This window comes from Bacillus rossius, chromosome 2, assembly GCF_032445375.1.
Source record: "Bacillus rossius redtenbacheri isolate Brsri chromosome 2, Brsri_v3, whole genome shotgun sequence".
NCBI lineage: Eukaryota > Metazoa > Arthropoda > Insecta > Phasmatodea > Bacillidae > Bacillus > Bacillus rossius.
This window is the reverse complement of record NC_086331.1, coordinates 127,947,797-127,967,566: the sequence shown is the minus strand read 5'-3', so window position 1 is coordinate 127,967,566 and position 19,770 is coordinate 127,947,797. Positions and strand designations below refer to the sequence as shown.

The window sequence follows — 19,770 nt, the reverse complement described above, 5'->3', positions numbered from 1 at the left end:
CATCTACGGTTTGTTAAAAAAACCTAAAATCATTAAAAAAGGCTAAGGAAATGGGAAATCAAGCTGCAAGAAGAAATTACGTTATCGTGGAAAGTCGTATACATGACTGGAGGAAAAAAAAAGTTTTTTGAGTGATGGTGTTTTTTCAAAAAATTTTTATTTGAAAATTGAGAATTTGTTGCATGTGCCTATTCAGCAATTTCTCAGTTAATTTTGTTATAAATTAATGTTGATCATTTGTGGCTGGGATGTTAGTGGTGCTTCACTGCATTAAACAAAACAGCTGTTGTCAGTAGCCAGTGTACAGTCATGATGCTTTTTCTTCGCATCACAGTAAAAATATTATCACAGTCAATCCCTAAATAAAATATATACTATAAGGATGTGTATTTGAAAAATGATCTTTTATTGGAAATACTTATACATTTAAATCATATAGTAAGAATAAAGAGCGTTTAAAACATTAATCAGCTGACATAAACACTGGTACCGAAAATGCTATTAGTTTAGAAAAACTCTTAAACAAAATTATAACTTTGAATAATTACATAAGTCCTGAAAAAACATTTAATAAAAATCTGAAATATTGTCAAACGTCCTGTTTCAAAATATTGGTGCTAGGTTTATTCTAAACAACAAATATTTGGTTATGGTCAAAATATTATGGGTGCAAAGCTTATTTGAGAGCGTGAATATAGTATCAGGAGAAATAATGTTCTAGAGCTAATATTTGATTCTTAAAAGTTAATATCCATACAATTAAGATAGATTATGACGTACATAATATGTTATTTAAAAAAATTACTTACTTGATAGTAAAGCATTTCTCTTTCTGGTGCTTCGTGGGCTGGAGAAACAGGCTGCAGGAAATCCTTTGCTAGACCTGCTTGGAGGGCCGCCCTTTGTACCCAAACCAGTGCCTACGGTGCCCTGACTGTGAGCCGTCTTCACTGGCCACCTCAAAGTGTCCGATTTTGGAGATGCTTGTGATGTTTTCCCTGGTTTGCACACACAAACTAGAGACTTCTGATTTTCTGAAATCTTACAAGAATGTGAGCATACTCCTTTGAAACTATCATCACAAGAAATTGTCTGATCAAACTCGTCTGATAAAAAAATACACGGCGTTCCAGGTACGTGAGGTAAGTGAAGCTTTTCGGTAGCAGTATTTTCATGTAGGTTACTTTGTGAATCACATACAATTTTTGTAATGTTACCCAAAGAAAAAATATCTGTGTTCACTTGAAGAAACAATGAATTTTCGTCAAAATTTCCTCGAACAGAGTTTGTAGATAAATTAGATGTTTCATTACTTGACAGGTGATTTTCTGAATTTGAAGTTTGTAAATGACCATCTGTACTGGTATATCTGTTATTAATTTCTTCACAAAACAACCGCGAACTACTTGGTTCAGACACTCCATTCGCACAAGAAGCAAACTGATCAGCTACAGTCAAACCATTACACTCATTAGCATCAAGAGTCCTAAAATCATTATCGAACACTGTAGGCTGCATACTTAGAACATCAGGTAACTGAGGTATGCTGCTTAGATCAACTTCACTTTGTAAGGTACAATAATTAACCTCTGTTGTTACTATTTCATTTTTAACTTTTTTCAGTTCTCTCTTAACACTATCTTTATGCAAATCTGCATTTTTCTCTAGAAATGTTAAGGACTCCAGTAAATCATATGCTGGCGTACTAAAACTTTTGTCGAGTCTTCCTCGTTCTTTGCCTGAAATCTGTGTCGACTGATAACCTAAACACTCATCAGGATTTACACCAACATTTTCATTTGAATGATCTAAACAGTAATTCTGCAAAATGCTTGTAGTGTCCTTATTTTCACAAGTTAACATTCTATTATGTTCCGCAGGCGTTTCTTTTATCACAGCTTCAGAGTTATTTTCTGTACGAGAGCTAAACTGATCAACAACTGGAAAATTAATGGCAGAAAAATTTGAGCCTCTTGAATCAGAACACGTTATTCTACCACAAATTTGATCAGTAAAAGTAGGAGGCATAAAGGCCAGTGAGAAATCGCTTGAAACTAAAGTACCCGTAGAATTTTCAACACAACATTGATTTTGGTCAGCTACACTTACAGCACTCTCTTCAGCAAAACTTTCATTTTTATTGAGATGTTTTTCTGAACTAAAATGGCATTTTTCATGATGCTTGTCTTCAACACAATGACCCGAATCACAATTTTCCTCCAAAGTCTGGCTCGGTTCTGCTTCTGAAGCTTTGCAGAGTTTTTCTTCACTTATCAGAGCCGTAGGGTGGTGAGAACATTTTACCTTTGAAGCAAATGTTGAAATTCCAAGTGTAGTGCATGGCCGTGAGACATGAAATGACAAACCATTTTCAACACTTGCTGATTTATCCCTCAGCTGGTAAAGATCACCTTTTCCTCTGTCTGTGCTCTCATTTACTCCACAATCTCGCCAGTGATGCTTCAGGCGTAGCTCCGCCCAAAACTGTAACATAAATGATAAAACATTTTTAATTTTTTCTTTTAATGGAGGTACATTATTTGGTGAAAAATTATGCAGAAAACAAGAATAACCCAATATGTAAACATTGTTTTTTATGTTTAGTACATATTTCATTACATTAATTGTCATTCTTGCTTTTCTGCAATGGTGTTTCTATAAATTCTCACAGAACAAATGCATTTTGTTTCAAAAGCAATCATAATACCTACATAGGCGCAATAAAGTTAATAAAATAAATGTATTGAATTCTTCTAATATATTTTCACATACTGAAAAATTAAGATAAAACATACGACATACTCGAGACATTTTCAAGTCAAAGGATGTTAAAAATATTTCTTGCTATAGCTTTCCAACAACTAGGGCCATACACATCTTTAAGATGGTCTTGAATAATAATGATAATGATAATGATAATGATAATGATGATAATAATAATAATAATAAAGGAGCAATTAGGCTTGGTCTCACACACTGTGTTGATTTTTCTCATTTTCTCATAATTTATTTTATTTTGGGCTCTTTCTGTTAAAACCAACATGATACCTCCCTTGCATTCGTTATTCTGTTAAAAACATTTCCAACAGATATTCACTAAGTGTAATATAATGGGTGTAAAAAATTTGCACAAGTGATAATAATTAAGAAAACTTGCACCACTTTTTACGCCCATTATATTACACTAAGTGAATATCTGGTGAAAATATTTGGGACAGGACAACAAATGCAAGGGCGGCAACATGTTAAAATATACAAAAATTGCCCTAAAATAAAAACAATGATGAGAAAATTAAAAACATCAATATGGGTGACAGATCGAGCCTTAACTACCATGCCAGAATTAACCTTCAACCTTCCTTATTCAAGGCCTCCTTTTCTTTATGAAAATAAAGTTGTGAGAAATAAGCAAGCCAGAGCTGAAACTAAAGGCTTCTTTAATCCAGATGGCAGACAATAGGGCAATATTTCCACAAAACATTATTGATTATCTATCTTCTACGTAAAATTCGAGAATAATTGTGGCCCGTGCAGCTATAAAATAACGATAATTTATTGTAGTGAACGCGGGAGAGAATTCTGTTGCACGTTTGACATTTTAAATATTCTAATGAGTCAGCTTCACCACCGTATCATTTAGCGAACATCAGTTTAGTTTGCCTTCTGACATGCTGCTAAATTACCAATTTGAAATGTATACTGATTATATATATCTTAAAATTATTAACATATGTCTGAGATGTGGATATTTGCAGTTCCAATACTGCTGGTACTTGCTATTTTTTTTTAGATTCATCAGAGGAAGAGAAAGTAGTATTTGAGTGGTTTCTTAAGTTAAAAAAATGATTTGTGAAAATTCAAATGCACAATTAATGTGGCTCGTCCCATTTAAGTACTGCTTGACTCAAAAAATTCTCAAGTTGCAGCACCTATTTTGTGCTAGCAAAAAGAGATGGGAATAATCCATGAAGGATTATACCTTCAAATTCTTGCATTGCCTAAGTGGTAATGTTTTGCAAGAAAGTTATTTACGGTGTAAAAGTTGCATCAGTAGAGCCTGTGTAACTTGCTCCCTACGGAAGAATGAATCATGAATGGATATGGAATTTCGAAAATGAAATGTACAATGGATTTACATGTTAAATAATAGAAGAACAAAGTTTTCCTTGTCAAACACTAGCAATTGTGTTAGGAACAAAATCACATTTGTGGGTAATTCTAATAACTAGTAAGGGCTAAGTTGGGAATTAAATATACTTGATTTTGTATACATTTTTCTGCTCTTCATATGTTATAATAATTAGTTACATGTAGAATAAAAGTGATTACTTATGGTAGGTCTATTTGTAGCTTGGCTTTTATTGCTACATGAGGGTACGTAAGAGATTAATTATTACAGTATTTTTCACTATACAGTACTGCTCAGGGTACATAAACCTATAAAATACTGTATCACGGTTGTCACACTGTTGAAATGTCGAATGAATTATTAACATGTAGCATAAAAGTAGTTCTTTGTGGTAGGCCTACCTGTTATAAATAACATAGCCCTACATGCTATATGAGAGCATGTAGAAAAGTAAAATATAATTAATTATAAAATTACTGCTTAAGTTATTAAAAATATCTGTAGAATTGTTATGCAGGAATGTTGTCACATACTTATACAGTGGACTCTCCCTATAACGATATCCAAGGGACCAGCGATTTTCATCGTTATAGAGAAAGATTGTTATACAGAGAGAAACCTATTTTTAAATCTTGGATGGAGTAGTGTGCTGAAATAAAACACCATATTAAACAGTATAAATACAATATACAGTACTATATTTACATTGTCCACAAACACACATATGTACACATGTAGTAGTAAATTACATATGTATATGAAATGATACAATGATACAGTGTATACAATCATTAGTACATATGTAGTACTCTGTATTTAGAATGTCAAAATACGTACATACATAACACAACAAGACATACAGTTCATACAGTTTATTGGAAGAAGTCTTTTAGCGTCGTTTGCCTTTTTTTAGTTTTCCACAGCAATGACCTCACTTTATCTTCTAAACGACCGACATCTTCCGTAGCCACAGGATCATCTTGGTGAGTAAAGAATCTTCTCAGTACTTTAGCAGCCTCCAATGCCTCTTTTGGAGTTGGGACCGGTTCTGGTTCAGGCTCCTCCTCTGGATCAATGTTTTCCTGATCACTATCTTCATCAACACGAACAGAATTCAGGATGTCTTCGTCTGTAACACCCGCTGCTGTAGCCACTTGCCCATCAATGTTTTCAAAATCCAGAAGCTCCTCTTCTGAAAATGTTGTAGGAAGCTCCAGCTGCTGAACCCAAACGGCCAAAGGCAAGTCATCTTCATCATCTGCTGGCTCGGGATCTTTCAGCCATCCTGCATGCTTGAAGGAATGTTTTATGGTCTAATCCGTTACCTCTGCCCATGCCCTACTGACCATTTGTATGGCGTCTAGGATCGTAGGTTTGAAATTCCCATTAGACTCGACGAGTTCCATTAAAAGCCTGCGCCTATAATGACTTTTCAAACTTTTGATAACACTTTGGTCCATGGGCTGAAGGACACTTGTGGTGTTGGCATGTAAGAAGCAGAGTTCTATGTTTTCGAGGTTTTCAATCATTGGATGTGCAGGGCAGTTGTCCACCAAAAGCAAGATTTTGTTCCCCTTCAACTCAGAATCCCATTTTCTCAACTCCTCTTCAAAAATTTGAGACGTCATCCAAGCACTTTTGTTTGACTTGTAGGTGACAGGCAGACGCTTGATGTTTTTTAAACAACGCGGGTTTCTAGATTTGCCAATCACCAAAAGTTTTCTCTTTACCGATCCTGTCATATTGGCCGCTACCAAAACTGTAATTCTTTCTTTTGACAACTTTCCTCCAATACACTTTTCTGATTTGAATTTTAAAGTTTTGTTTGGTGTCAACTTGTAAAATAGACCCGTCTCATCAGCATTAAAAATGTTTTCGGCTGAATAACGAGCCTTAAGATCAGGCCATACCTTTTCTAGCCAGCCATCTGTAGTGTTCCTATCGACGTCACGAGCCTCCCCGTTGATCTGTCCATAATTAATGTTGTGGCGCTGCTTCCACTTGCTCAGCCAACCTTCAGAAGCCTTAAAATCAGGAATGCCAAGCTCTGTTGCATAAAACTCAGCTTTCATTTTTATCAAAGGTCCAGAGAGCGGTATGTTATTTATGCGTTGCTGTTGAAACCACTGCAGAATAGCACGATCTAAGTCTTCATACTGAGGTTTTCGCATTTTCTTTTTATCCCCATGCACATCTGCGTCAAGCCACTTGCGCCTATCCTTCCAAATGGTAGCCACAGTCGATTGGGAAAGCCCCGTTTGCCGCACAACATCAGTTTGTTTTTCACCATTTTCAATTGCTTTAACTAATGACACTTTTTCATCCACGGTGAGCACTTTCCGCTTTCTTGGTAGCATAATGGTTTGAATAAAACTGATAAAACACTCATTAACTTACACGGTGCAGTAAGGTGTACAAAAACAGCTCCGATATGAACAGCCAGGCGTGACGTGGCTAACTGAGTAAACTGACTGAGCTGCTTGGCGCGCGCTCAACTTCCCCACCACTGAACTGCCACCCCCGTGCCGATTAGTGGACTCGACCACCCCCTCGCCCGCCACTGACCTCCCACCCCCGCGCCGACTAGTGGACTCGTCCACCCCCTCGCCTAAACACTGGAAATAACCGGTTACGGGCATTGACCTTGAGTCCAACTGGCGATCGCTCGTCAAGTGGTACGACTGGAAATTTGGTTTCATCGTAATGTTTTACTGTATTTTGATTAGTGTTCTAAGTAAATACATCGTTATAGAGAGTGAACGATATCGTTATTTAGAGAGAAAAAATATGTTGTTCTTATGGTAGACCAAACGTTAATGTCAATATCAATCGTTATAGAGAAAGTATCGTTATAGGGAGAATCGCTATATGGAGAGTTCACTGTATACTATATAAACCAGTTTGTAACATGCAGTTTTCTGTGGCAGTGTAAGAAAATAACCTGGATTATAATTCTTGGTGTGAAGAGTGAAGCATATGCTTAAAACAGAAAAAAGGGTAGTCTTGAGTTAATATCAAGATAAGTACATTAAAATTTGTGAAAAATATTTTAAAAATTCTGAAAATAATGTTTTGTGGTTTTAAAAGTCTTGGTTAACTATCCCACAAACACGTGTTCATCTAATTATTCCCCTTACCTATTCCAACCACGTTCATAATGGGAAATCTTCATTTGTCTGCTCCCTGAAGCACACAACCTTCTCCCTTCAACATGAAAGACTCAGTTTTAATAACTGAATGAACAACTAATGCAGTAGATAAATGTTCATTATAGTCAAATTTAACCCCTCGAGACAATAGAACTTAACGCAAGGCTTTACTAAGTAAACTTTTTGATACGTGCTCAATCCGTAAAATACTTCAATACTGTTTTTATTACCGTCAGTTGGGGTAACATTGGCCCTTTGAGGGTAACTTTGGCCCAAGACAAAAAACATGTTAAACCATGTTACAACTCTTCAAAATATTTATTAGATGTGATGATACATATGTTACATATGTATCATCACATCTAATAAATATTTTGAAGAGTTGTAACATGGTTTAACATGTTTTTTGTCTTGGGCCAATGTTACCCCAACTGACGGTACCGACTTAAAATTGCTAAAATACTTATCCCAGCATCTCGAAAACGAAAACAAGAAGTTAAAACAAACGGATGGACTAGTATTTATATATTGGCACTATGAGTACACATTCACAACGCTCTAGTTGAGGCCACCAGTAAGCATTTGCTTAGACATTCAAATCAGTAAGTTTATTTCTACTGGCTGTTATAATGACATTGCAGTAACGTCACTCGTATGTTTGGCATTCAACTTTCCTCACTAAAAGGAGATGAGCCTTCACTTTTGGAAATAAAAGAGCGAAAAAGCTTTTACACATCTTGGGGATGTAATTTCAGGAAAGGGGCATTGCCAGGGCAGTTGCATGTATTACATTAAAAACCACCAAAAGAATTTCTCTGTCGTTTTTAATCTCTACGGAATTCTTTTTTTTTTTTTTTTTTTTTTTAATCCAAAATATTTGTTGTCCATGTTTAAAAATCTCTGTATTTTTAGAGGCAACCCCCCACCCCCCCCCCCCAAAAAAAAAACAAACTTGAAAGCCACGCAGGAGAACATAATTGTCAGAGCTGTCAAAATAAACATCCCTGGAGTAAGTTGCAAAGCTAGAAGTAACAAGGAAGGGGTATATGCATTCCATCAATTATTGTTTTGTATCTACCAGAAAACCTAGCAGAGTTCAACTGCAGTATGCTCCAAATGTTTCCACCATGTCTACACAAGTTTCCTCCACTACAACGGGTTTGATAAAATTAATTCCATGGGCGGGCGCTGCTTAAAAATGTGATCACATTACATGTTACTACCCTCTCAACAGTTGAATACGGGAAACAAGAGAAAATGGAGTATATTAATTAAAGATGACAATAAAAAATATATATATTATATAACCTTTTAACTTCCCGAAAAATCTTGATTGAGCAGCCCTGACAATTGTTTAATTTCATACCTGTTCACTAAGCACTGTTTTAATGAGACATACTCAGCCTTAGACAGTTTTAATATATGACTTGATGTAAGCTTTTGGACATACGCCATTGCTAAAGCACATGCATGTCTGTAGAAGAAAACTACAAAAAACACAAAAGATAAAAACACAAATTAAGCAAAAAATTGCTGTTGTCAACAGGATATAAACACCACATAATATTCCATAACAGGAATATGGTCACAAACAAAGAAAAACAAAGAAAATGGACTAACAGAACGAAAAAACCCCCACAAATGATGACAGCACAAAAACACTGAACCCAAAGAAATTCAGCACAACAGTTGAAACGAGACAAAAACACGACAAAACAAAAAGACGAAACAAACACAATAGTTTTCTAAAACAGAAACAAGCGACGTTTCGGGATCTGCTATCTGCTCCCGTCCTCAGGCATACATGTGCTTTAGCAATGGCGTATGTCCAAAAGCTTACATAAAGTCATGCACTCCCATTGCACAAATCTTTCAAAGATAATAGTTTTAATATATCCTTTACAATTTGACTGGAAGCTGAGAAACAAGTCAAGAAAACATTTTAAAACATGCAAATAAATCATATTTAAGAAATAATTTTAGATTCAAGTAATACAAAATTATTCATAATTACGTATTTTTGTACAACACATGTGATATTTTTGAAACTAATGCAGTGATAAAAATCAAAACACTACAATGGAGTTTTCATAAGTACCAATTAGGACCTACCTGTTCAGTATTAACAGGTGCTCTCTTGCTCGTGGGACTTGCTCCCGTAACTGTGGCTCGGCGCTGGACAGTGACCCTCGGTTTGGGCAGGTACAGTCTCATGCTAGTTGGCGACGTCTGCCCTTCATCTGCTGCCTCTGGCAGAAACGAGTCATCATCATCATCCTCATGATCCTCGTCGTCGTCATCCTTTACAACCTTCCTGGCAAACGTATCTTCCAAACCCTCTTCTTTCTTCTCTTCCGAGAACGTCGACAAGGCGACGTTACTCTCAAACTGGGAGTGTGCGTGAGGTAGAGCTTTCTTGGAAATACCTCTGTCAACACACAAATTCATAATTAAATACACACACAATAAAAATAAACATTTACTAAAAAAAATTCTTACAGTGCCTGACCCAAAACAACATAGAAACATTACACAAAATGCACAACTTAAGTAAACACAATAATTATTTACCATAACATCATTCAACTAGTGTTGGTGAGAAATCAACAGTGTATTGTAAATATATTCCGTGAATTAGAAATTTTTTAATGCAAGGCATTCACATAACTGCATTCCAAAACACAATTTCACTATTGTTGACTGTCGGACGAATTGTGGGAATAGTCCATTTTGCCGAAAGGGGTACATACAGTGTTTCACATAATCGTTGCATGCACCTAATTGTCGCATAGTTATTTCAAGCCATCAAAATTTGGTGAAAAAAAATTCTCACATAAACGTTGCATGATGTGGTCCCACTATATCATTACGAGCACTTTGTGTAGGTAGTTTTCCCATACAAAACAATGTATATTAAAGTTTAAATGTAATATTCATTCTGATATTACCGCTTACTTATTTAATTAACAAGAATACGAAGTTGTCTGATGTGTAAATTTTCTTTTAAAGACTTTTAAAATGTTACAACCTTTATCTGTTCGCCTTTGTCGTCGTGTACCACCTATAAAAATGTTTGGTTATGTTGATTCTCGTATATAGCGCGCATAGTCGAATATTAATTTCGATATCTCGCCGATCGCATGAAACGTTTTGCTCTATCTAGTGCCGATTTAACTACATTTGATAGCCCGCACTCTTTCGTGGTAAGTGTGTACTACGACGATTGTTATGCATAGTTCTGGCTCACGTTTAAGTCATGGTTTTCGTTTTTCTATTTAAAGTTGAACAAAATGTTTTTGTTGCATGACTTATTAATTTAATTTGTATGGCGTGCTTTTGTATACTCTTTTTCAATAAGCGTGCTTTAAATGAATACGTTTGGTTTTCATGAATAACTTTACCTAACAAAAATGCCTTTTTTCGCATAAAAATCACACCCCTACTTTACAAACTTGATATTAGTATAAAATGTGTGACAATTATGTGATAAAACACGGTAGTGGGGTTGTACAAATATTTGGTAGTGTAATAGGGAAGAATTTTCAAACAACATAAAAATTTCTATAGTATATATGAAAAATATTGCATCCATTTAAGTTATTATACATCCTATGAGTAGTAGCAAATATTTTTGTTAGTAAGGTTTTTTGATAACACCAACCATTGCTCAAGGGGTAAAAAAAAAGTGGGGCTAATGGGTGAAAAAATTCATATCACTTTAAGCATAAGTTTATTTTCTCCTTATGCTTTAGTATGTTTCTGCTGTGTCCATAGCAGAATTTGAGAAGCCTTGGGACATTAGACAGTTCACAAACTAATGACAAATAAGTTAAAAACACAGCCTTAAGTAATTTAAGTTCAAAAAATTTCCACTCAAATAAATTCCAGAGAAGCAAGTTGATGTGAGCCAAGCATTCATAACAGGATTTGAACAATTAAGCCTTGAATGTAGTTGTGAGGATTATGTGTAAATTGAATGCAAGTGGGAAACTTACAAGAATTTATTTATTTAATTATTAAGATTTGCGAGATGCCCACCGGCAGCTATGACACCATGTTTATGGTGGGTACGAAAAAACTAAATACAAAAGACAAAATTGACAAATGTACAACTACACTAGAGATATAGTCACTGCAAGTCTGCGCTACGTAGAGGTGGGCCCCACCTACAGGAAGCACCCATGCAGGTAGGCAACGCCCGCAAGCAGTCACAAACCAACCAGCCAGCACCCCACATGATGGCACAAAACAAACAGTTATAAAATAAAACAAATGATTTGAATGAAAAATGAATCAAATGCTGTCATAGTTAGTATGAATTAGCACACTAATTATTATTTTCTCCATGAACATTTGGACGGTCTCCGGGTAAAAGGTAACAAGTCAAGAATTCACCTTTTGCAGGAGAAACAAAAAAACTCTTAGATAAAAATTGAATTTAAATACTTAAATTTTTCTTGCATTATTCTTTTATTTACCAACATATTTACCAACATAGATGCCAATGATTAAAAATGCATTACATATTCTAAGTATACTTAAGAGTTTAAGTGACTTGTTGACTAAACATCACCAAAATGTGACTTGTTACCTTTTACCCGGAGACCGTCCATTTGTTTATTACATGCAATATACATTCGTAAATGAAACTGTGTTACTGTTGTTAAAACATTATTGAGACTTTTGCTATAGCTTTAATTAGGGCTGATCGGTTGACCGAATTTTCAGTTCGGTTCGGTCATTTTAGTAAAAACCGAAGCCGAACCGAATTCCCAGAAAAAACCGATGATTCGGTTTTTATTAGGGCATTAAAAACTAACTTCAAGTATCTACCAAATAATGTATTTAACATTCATATTGGATAAGAAACGTACCACTTGCATAATACATTAAAACACATTTAAGACGCATGCTAAGTTTTTCACTATAAAACGTTTAAATCATCTATTCTCTTAATGTTCGCCATTTTAACCATGGGATAGTAAAGTCTAAGCGTTTCTTACAGTTCACTATTTCCTATGTTTAACGTCGGAAGTTTCTGTCGGAATACTACTATTTTCTCTTAAATATATGGTTTTTTCTTATTTAAAGGATATATCACTTCCGTTACTAAAATAATATTTATTTATTTCCGGTTCGTAAGCTAAAACGGTAGAAGTTTCGTAGCATTGCTTAGTTCCGTTCGTATTCTGCAGGGCGCTCACGACGCATGGCGTCACTCAGTTCTATTTTCACATCACAGAATGCGCTATACGTGCGCTAGGATCGATTAGTTGCCTTCCAAGTTCCGTTCCAAATGGCAGTTGGAGAATGAATGTGCATGTCGTCAGACCCTTTAGATGTAGTTTGCTTACTATTCGCGCGTGATTATTGCGCCTTTGCGTCGTTATAGTCTAGAGTATTTGATTTCTCGTAAAATAAAAATTCTTTTTTGCCACTACGTCTTGGTAATTGGAGGCAACTATGAACATCTGTGACGAAGGAATTAAAAATAATACCGCCCGTGTTCCGCAAAGATGATGATGTTACGCACGTGACGGAAAAAAAATCCTAGTAAATACCGCATACTAAATATGAATACTTTACTTGTGTATTTTGAAAATATGGTCATTATGATTCATTCTGCCTTTAATGCACTGGTAGGTTAAGACGTTTTCTTGGTTAAGACGTTTGTTTATGTTGGCTTGTCCATTAACTCCCGGCATAGAGGCTACAGTAGGAAGTTTTTATTTGTATATTGCTTTTAATCACATTATTGCTATTGAATTTTATTCCAGTACATTTCATAAATTCAAATTATGTTTGCCACAAATATCCTCAGTTACGAAAAGTAGTAAAAGAGGTTAAAAGGTCACGAAAAAATAGCAAGTAGGTAATGAGAATTTTTTATTAGTGAATATGGCGCCATGCAGTCATGTCTACCACGTCTGCGCACGTACACACGTACACAGTATTGTACATTGAGTTTTCCAGTAGTGGTCTCATTTCCAAGAGCTTTGCTAGTTTTTTTTTTCATGACGATAATTAATATTCATGGTTTAATAGCCCATACAGCCAGACGTTGTCTGACAATCATGTTTAACGGAACATTTAAAAATAAATAGGGAAACTTTTTTCAAAGGTGGGAATTCTTTTCTTACAGCCATACAGGTTGCATTTGTTTACATTTTGACGCTCGTGAATGTAACTAGTACAAGCTGACCGAAAGTAGTTTCTTTATTATTTATTGTTACAAATTGTAGCAAAACGCAAGGATGGTAAGATAATAGTAACTCTTTTTACAATGACTGAACCAGAAAAAGAAGTTAACATCAATACGCCCGGCTGTTCCACTTGGGGAAATAAAGTGGCAATCTTTCCACTTTTTAAACAGCAAAATAAGATCAGCAAGGTTTCTCCACCTACAAAACCGGACGACAATGAATCGAAGCCTAGAAATGAGCTGCAGAGAAAAGTCAGTGGCTCAAATGTGTGGATGTATTACGAAAAGGTGCTGGATTCAGGTAATAAAATAAGCAGTGCAAAATGTTTAGTGTGTGGCAACACCTATAAAACCAAGTATGGTTCAACTAGTATTTTAATTAAACACCTTGAAAAGCACCCTGACAAACATTTTGAATTCACAAAAAGTCAGGAAGTAAAAGAAGCACAAAAACACAAATGTGAAGAAAGTAGTGCCACTCAAAAAACTCTAGCAGAAGTGATTTCCAAAAAACAAAAAAAATGGCCTGCAGATAGCACAAAGAGTGAAGCTCTTACCACCAAAATTGGAACATGGATAGCTGTTAACATGCACCCCTTCACAATTGTTGAAGAAGAAGGATTTAGAGATATAATGGCAGAAGCTCTGCCCAGCTACAATGTTCCATCACGCCACACATTCTACCGGCGTGTGATACCCAACATATATGACACATTGAAGAAAGATGTCAATAATGTTCTACAGAGTAACCTTGGCAAGATAAAATCATTGTCTTTTACTACAGACATATGGACTAGTCGGTCCATGGACAGTTTTATTTCGCTAACATGTCACTTCATGGGGGATGATTTTGAGATTCAACGCTTGTGCTTAGGAATGTCGTGTTTCCATGGACCAAAAGATGGAAAAGCAATATGCGAAAAGCTAAAAGAAATTGTGAACACATGGCACATGGATCTTGAGGACAAAGAAATTCCTGTTTACATAGTTACTGACAATGGGCCAAATGTTGTAAACGCTGTTTCTCGTACTGCATGGATAGGTATTTCTTGTTTTTCCCATACACTGCAATTAGTAATTTCAAGTGCCAGAAAATACACCACAGGTATGGAAGAAATTCTCAAGAAAGCACGTCGTATTGTTGGACATTATTCCCAAAGCAGCCAAGCAAGAAGCAGACTCCAAACAATTCAAAAAGCTTTCAACGAACCCATACTTGAAGTTGTTCAAGATGTTCCTACTCGTTGGAACTCTGAATATGCTATGCTTGAGCGCCTTTGTAAGCTGAGAAGTTCTATAACTGCTGAACTGGCTTCTGCAGAAACCAACTTAAGGAAACTGCAAGATTCTGATTGGGCTCTTCTGGAAGGTTATGTTGAAGTGCTGGCACCATTTGAAGAAGCAACTCGGGAAATAAGCAAAGAACAGTACCCAACATCATCATGTGTTATCCCCCTGCTAGATGGTGTGAAGGATAAACTGAATATATTTCTGGGTCAGGAAAATTCCAAAGGCAAAGTCTTTGCTGCTAATCTGCTAAAAGAACTAGATTCACGTTTTTCAGATGTTAGGAAACAGGAAACGTACCTATACGCCACAGTTCTTGACCCCAGATTTAAAAGTGTTTTATTTACAAACGAAGAGACCAGTGAAGTTACAAGAGGCTTGCAGGATGAGACCAGTGCTCTCCAAAACAATGATTTGGAGTACTCTGTAGACATTTCTTCGGATGAGCAGGAAGGAAATTCTGTCTGGGATAGTTTACGACGTGCTGCTAAGGTAGCTTGTAAAGAAAACCATGAACATGATGAAGTTACAAACTATTTAAGAGAGCCTATTATTAAGAAAGGTAATCCCTGCGCGTGGTGGGCAACCAACAAAAAGAAATAACCAGCACTCTCAACTCTTGCAATGCGGTATCTTAGCATCCCTGCGAGCCAGGTTTCTAGTGAACGAATGTTTTCAGCAGCAGGTAATATTGTTACAATGCGTAGGGAGTGTCTTAATCCTGACACCATTGAGAAACTTGTTTTCATTGAACAAAACAAACAGTACCTATCTCATCTCAACAAAAAGTGACAATACTCTATGATACAATACATGAGTGATTCTCTGGATTTGACTGATATGAAAGTGAATGTGCCTGCTATAAAACTGAATTTGTATTCAGGGTTATGTTTATAAATGCTGTGATTTTTTATTGTTACTTTTACACACAATTAAGTAACATTTGGAAGATACATTGTTTTTATACTTCTCTGTTAAATTTATTTAGGGGTCTGACTGAAATGATAGTGAAGGTGATTCCAAGGTTTTCTCTTTATGAATGTTATAAATTATTTTTTTACATGTGATACTTGTAAGTTTCACTGATTTTATACTTATGTCTTAAATAGATTTAGGTGTTAAACTCAAATGAAAGTGAAGCTGGCAACAAGGTTAATGTAATACTAATTATTAATGTTCTAAACTGTTTTGTTCTGTTCCTTTTTACACATATGGTTGTTTCAGTAGCATATAAACTTATTTATAAATACAAATAGTAGTTGAAAATAACTTTTATATTGCTGAGAAAGTGACTCCCCTAAGAAATGAAACTTTTGCAAGATATTGCAAGTAATCAAATACTATAGTGGAATTTTTTTTGGTATGACAGCTCAAAGAAAAATTTTGAAGTAGTGACCGAACCGAACCGAAAACCGACATTTTTAACAAAAAACCGAGCCGAGCCGAACCGAACTGAAAATGTGGGAACCGATCAGCCCTAGCTTTAATATTTCTTTTAAAAAATGAAACCATCTAATCATAAAAATAGCAAAGTCCTGAGAATGTGATGGTATTCATTCTTCCTGGATGGAATTCAAAGAAAACATTGCCTACGAGGAAGAATGCCACATCATATAATAATTTGTTTTGCAAACAAAGATAATTGTAGAAATGTATGCTGCACACAAGTACTTAAATATACATAAATGTACAAATTAAGCATGCAGTGAAAATTTATGTGAAAGTCATACTTGGAAAGTGGAATTTCAAAATCTGGAATCGTGAGAAGTTCTGGTCGTGGCGAAGGAAGGTTATCATTCCAACGTGAATACGGAGCTGATCTCTTCTTACTTGGTAACCTGTATGGTTTCATGTAGATTTGCCCATATACTTTTGTATGACGAGGACGCTTCTTCAAGGTCAAGAATACTTCCGTTGGTGACTCTTCAAACAGTATCATTACTTTCTTAGTTTGCCAGCCAACCTGAAAAAAAAAAATATTGAAACATTTATATAAACTATCATAGTATTCTATGAATATAATGCATGTGGTTTGATTGTTTAGTCAAGTGGCCGGGATGCATTATTAATGAGTAAGGACAAGATTTTATGAGTTTAGGCTAATTTCGTTTTTGAAACAGCAGATTCCAGGGTTATTGTTTTTTTATTAGTACTGTATATTCATAAATATAGCCTGTTTGGAAAAAAAGTTACACTTAGATATTTTATTATACATATTTCACCAAAACCATTTCATTTTGACAAATATTTTCATAAGTTTAATATTCTAATAGCAATACACATATATAATAATTTATTTGAACTATGCTCGTTACGAGCCATGCTTTGGGTTCATAAGTAGGGACAAAATTATATTGTGAATTGCGGTAAAGCCAAAATAACACAGAACACCGTGTCAATACACCATGTAACACATTACATCAAGAAAGTGGACTTTGGTTACATAAAGAACTTTTAAGATAAAATTTTATCTTGAACAGTAAGAATGAACACTACACTTACCACCGTTTGATAATTAACTTGGACAATTTCATCCCCATTTTCTATTTTCCCACACTGGTGAGCTGGAGAACTGAAGTTGATTTCCGCAATTTGATGCACTCCATGGAATGACGGCAAGATAAAAAATCCCTGCACATAAACATTGAAAACACGCATAACAAATAACAAGTAGAGATTTATTTTCTGTAACATATCCTATGCATTTATATTCAACTAACATGTACACAGGAATTTATATGCTTTTCTGGAATAAATATGATAAAGATAAAAATTCCTGAATACTGTGGAGCAGCTTGTATTTAAAATGGTTGGAACCAGGACCACTTTAGATCATAATTTTCAGATAGCAGCAGCAGAAACTATGTCTACAACTGGTAGTCAAGGTTTTCAGGTGAAAGGTAACACATCAGCTATAAAATTTATACTGCATAATAGTTGAGCAGTCACTGCGATTAGTGTTTGCCCCAGTGGATTTCACATATAGACCACCTGCCGTGTACATCTATTTCCTTACTTCTTCCCCCGTTCTTGGTCAGCCGACGCCAACCACTTTGCAGTGCTTGGAGTTAACGCTCCCCGTTTTATGGCTTGGCTTGACATTCGCTCTTTCTAAATTATGGTTAGATATATTAAGTTTGATTTTTTTCCGCACCATAATGTGATAGACCTACCAAAAATTTACAACAGAAAACAAGAAAAAAATACAACATAATATAACAGAAACCAACATAAATACAATACAAGATGTTCTGTTGTATTCAAAGTAGAAATTGGTTACTTTCTGTTGTAATTTTCAGTGTATTTTAGTGGTGTCTGTTGGTTTCTGTTGTAAGACATTCTATTGTTTCCTGTTGTTTTTCAGTGGGTTTATTGTATTCTGTTGGGTGTTATTAGTTTCTGGTGTAAAGCATTCTGTTGGCTTCTGTTGTTTGGTGGTTTCTGTGGTGAGACATTACATAATTTTATGTTGTAATTGAGTGCTTTTTGTTGTATTCTGTTGGTTTTTGTTGGGTTTCTGTTGTAAAGGATTCTATTGATTACTATCGTTCCTACGGTTTTCCATTATGTTTTTTTTTGTTGCAAGGCATTGTTTTGTGATGTGTAATGTTATATTGTTTTCAATTATTTGAGTTTGTTTTTGTTTGTGTCTGTTGTAAATCATACTGTTGTTTTTTAATGTTACTTTTGATTTTTTTTGTAAGTTTCTGTTGTCATGTTCTTTATTTGGGTCTAAGGTTTTCTAAAGGTTTCTATTTTATTTGGTAGGTTTTTATGTATTAGTGTTACATTACACACTTTTTTTTTAGTGTTTTCAATTGTATTCAGTTGGTTTTTGTTGTATTCTTGTTGTGTTAGTTTATTTGATATAACTTCATGGGATTATTATGATATTGAGGGTTTCTACTGAGTTTCGTTTATTATTTTTTTTGTCTTAGTATGAAATATTGAAATACAACTTCATTAAAAAAAAAAAACCAACAAAAGTTCTACAGTTATTTATGCAGTTATACTTCTTGTTCTTTCTAGTCCTGAAAAGCATTAAAGCCATATTTTCTATTAACTGCTGTAAGCAACATCTACAGATGTTACTGTTCGTAAGTCGGTGACTTACTTTACAGCGGTGATGGTCAACTTCCCTCTTTTCGAGGGCTAGATATTATTTTTGCAAACTAATCTGACGGCCAGATCAATATGAGTTAATATTCAATTTCTTACAAATTTTTTTTAAATATTGTATTATTCTGTATAATACACCATAAATACTATACTTGGCTTCTGATGAATAAAAAAATATCATTCTCAGAGAAAAGGCATTTACAAAATATTAAAAAAAACTTTAAATCTAAGAATTACCATGAAACAATACATAGATTACGAAAATACACACACACACACACACATATATATATTATATATATATTATATATATATATATTGAGGGCTATCTTCTCCACTGCTTCACGGGGAAAGATGTTTATATGAGCGCCACCATGTGAAATGGGCACGTGGACCCCGGCCGATCCTCTCTCTCAGGGCGTGACGTGACCCATGTGGGATGAGTTACCAGCCCTATTGATTCCCTTATGTCGATCTACACTAAACCTGGCCCGCTCTAGGCGTCGGGCACGCCACACTCGTACAAAGGTTGGATTCTCATTACGTAAAATATAACTCACGACTCAGTTAAAATTTAGGTTTAATAACATAACTCACGCCTCCCTACACGTTCTCCATTAAAACAGTAAAAGGCCTGGGCACGGATCAGCTTAGGTAAAGCATGGGCCAACCTTGTGGCCATGCGCTATGAGTCTCCTGTGGACTGCGACAAAGAAGTTCGTAACGAGTTATATAAATATTTAATTAAACGTCCCACCGACCGAGAGCGGCCCCGAGGGCTAGAGATTGAAATTATTTAGGAACAAATTATAAAACAGAAATACTTGATCAGATGCACAAAGATTGCGGCCCCCGGGGTGCTGACGCGTCTACTCTCGATGGCT

General features: G+C 35.4%; 1 protein-coding gene across 4 annotated transcripts in view; it reads right to left on the bottom strand.

The window, feature by feature from the left end:
- Positions 1-19,770, bottom strand: part of LOC134529812 (uncharacterized) — a 92,606-nt gene that overhangs the window by 40,643 nt on the left and 32,193 nt on the right. For all 4 annotated transcript variants that reach the window (XM_063364277.1, XM_063364280.1, XM_063364279.1 and 1 more), the window contains 4 exons: positions 17,270-17,398; positions 16,498-16,730; positions 9,391-9,706; positions 810-2,484 (listed from right to left, as the gene is read on the bottom strand). In XM_063364277.1, coding sequence (XP_063220347.1) covers positions 810-2,484; positions 9,391-9,706; positions 16,498-16,730; positions 17,270-17,398 — 2,353 coding nt within the window. The remainder of the gene's footprint in view (positions 1-809; positions 2,485-9,390; positions 9,707-16,497; positions 16,731-17,269; positions 17,399-19,770) is intronic.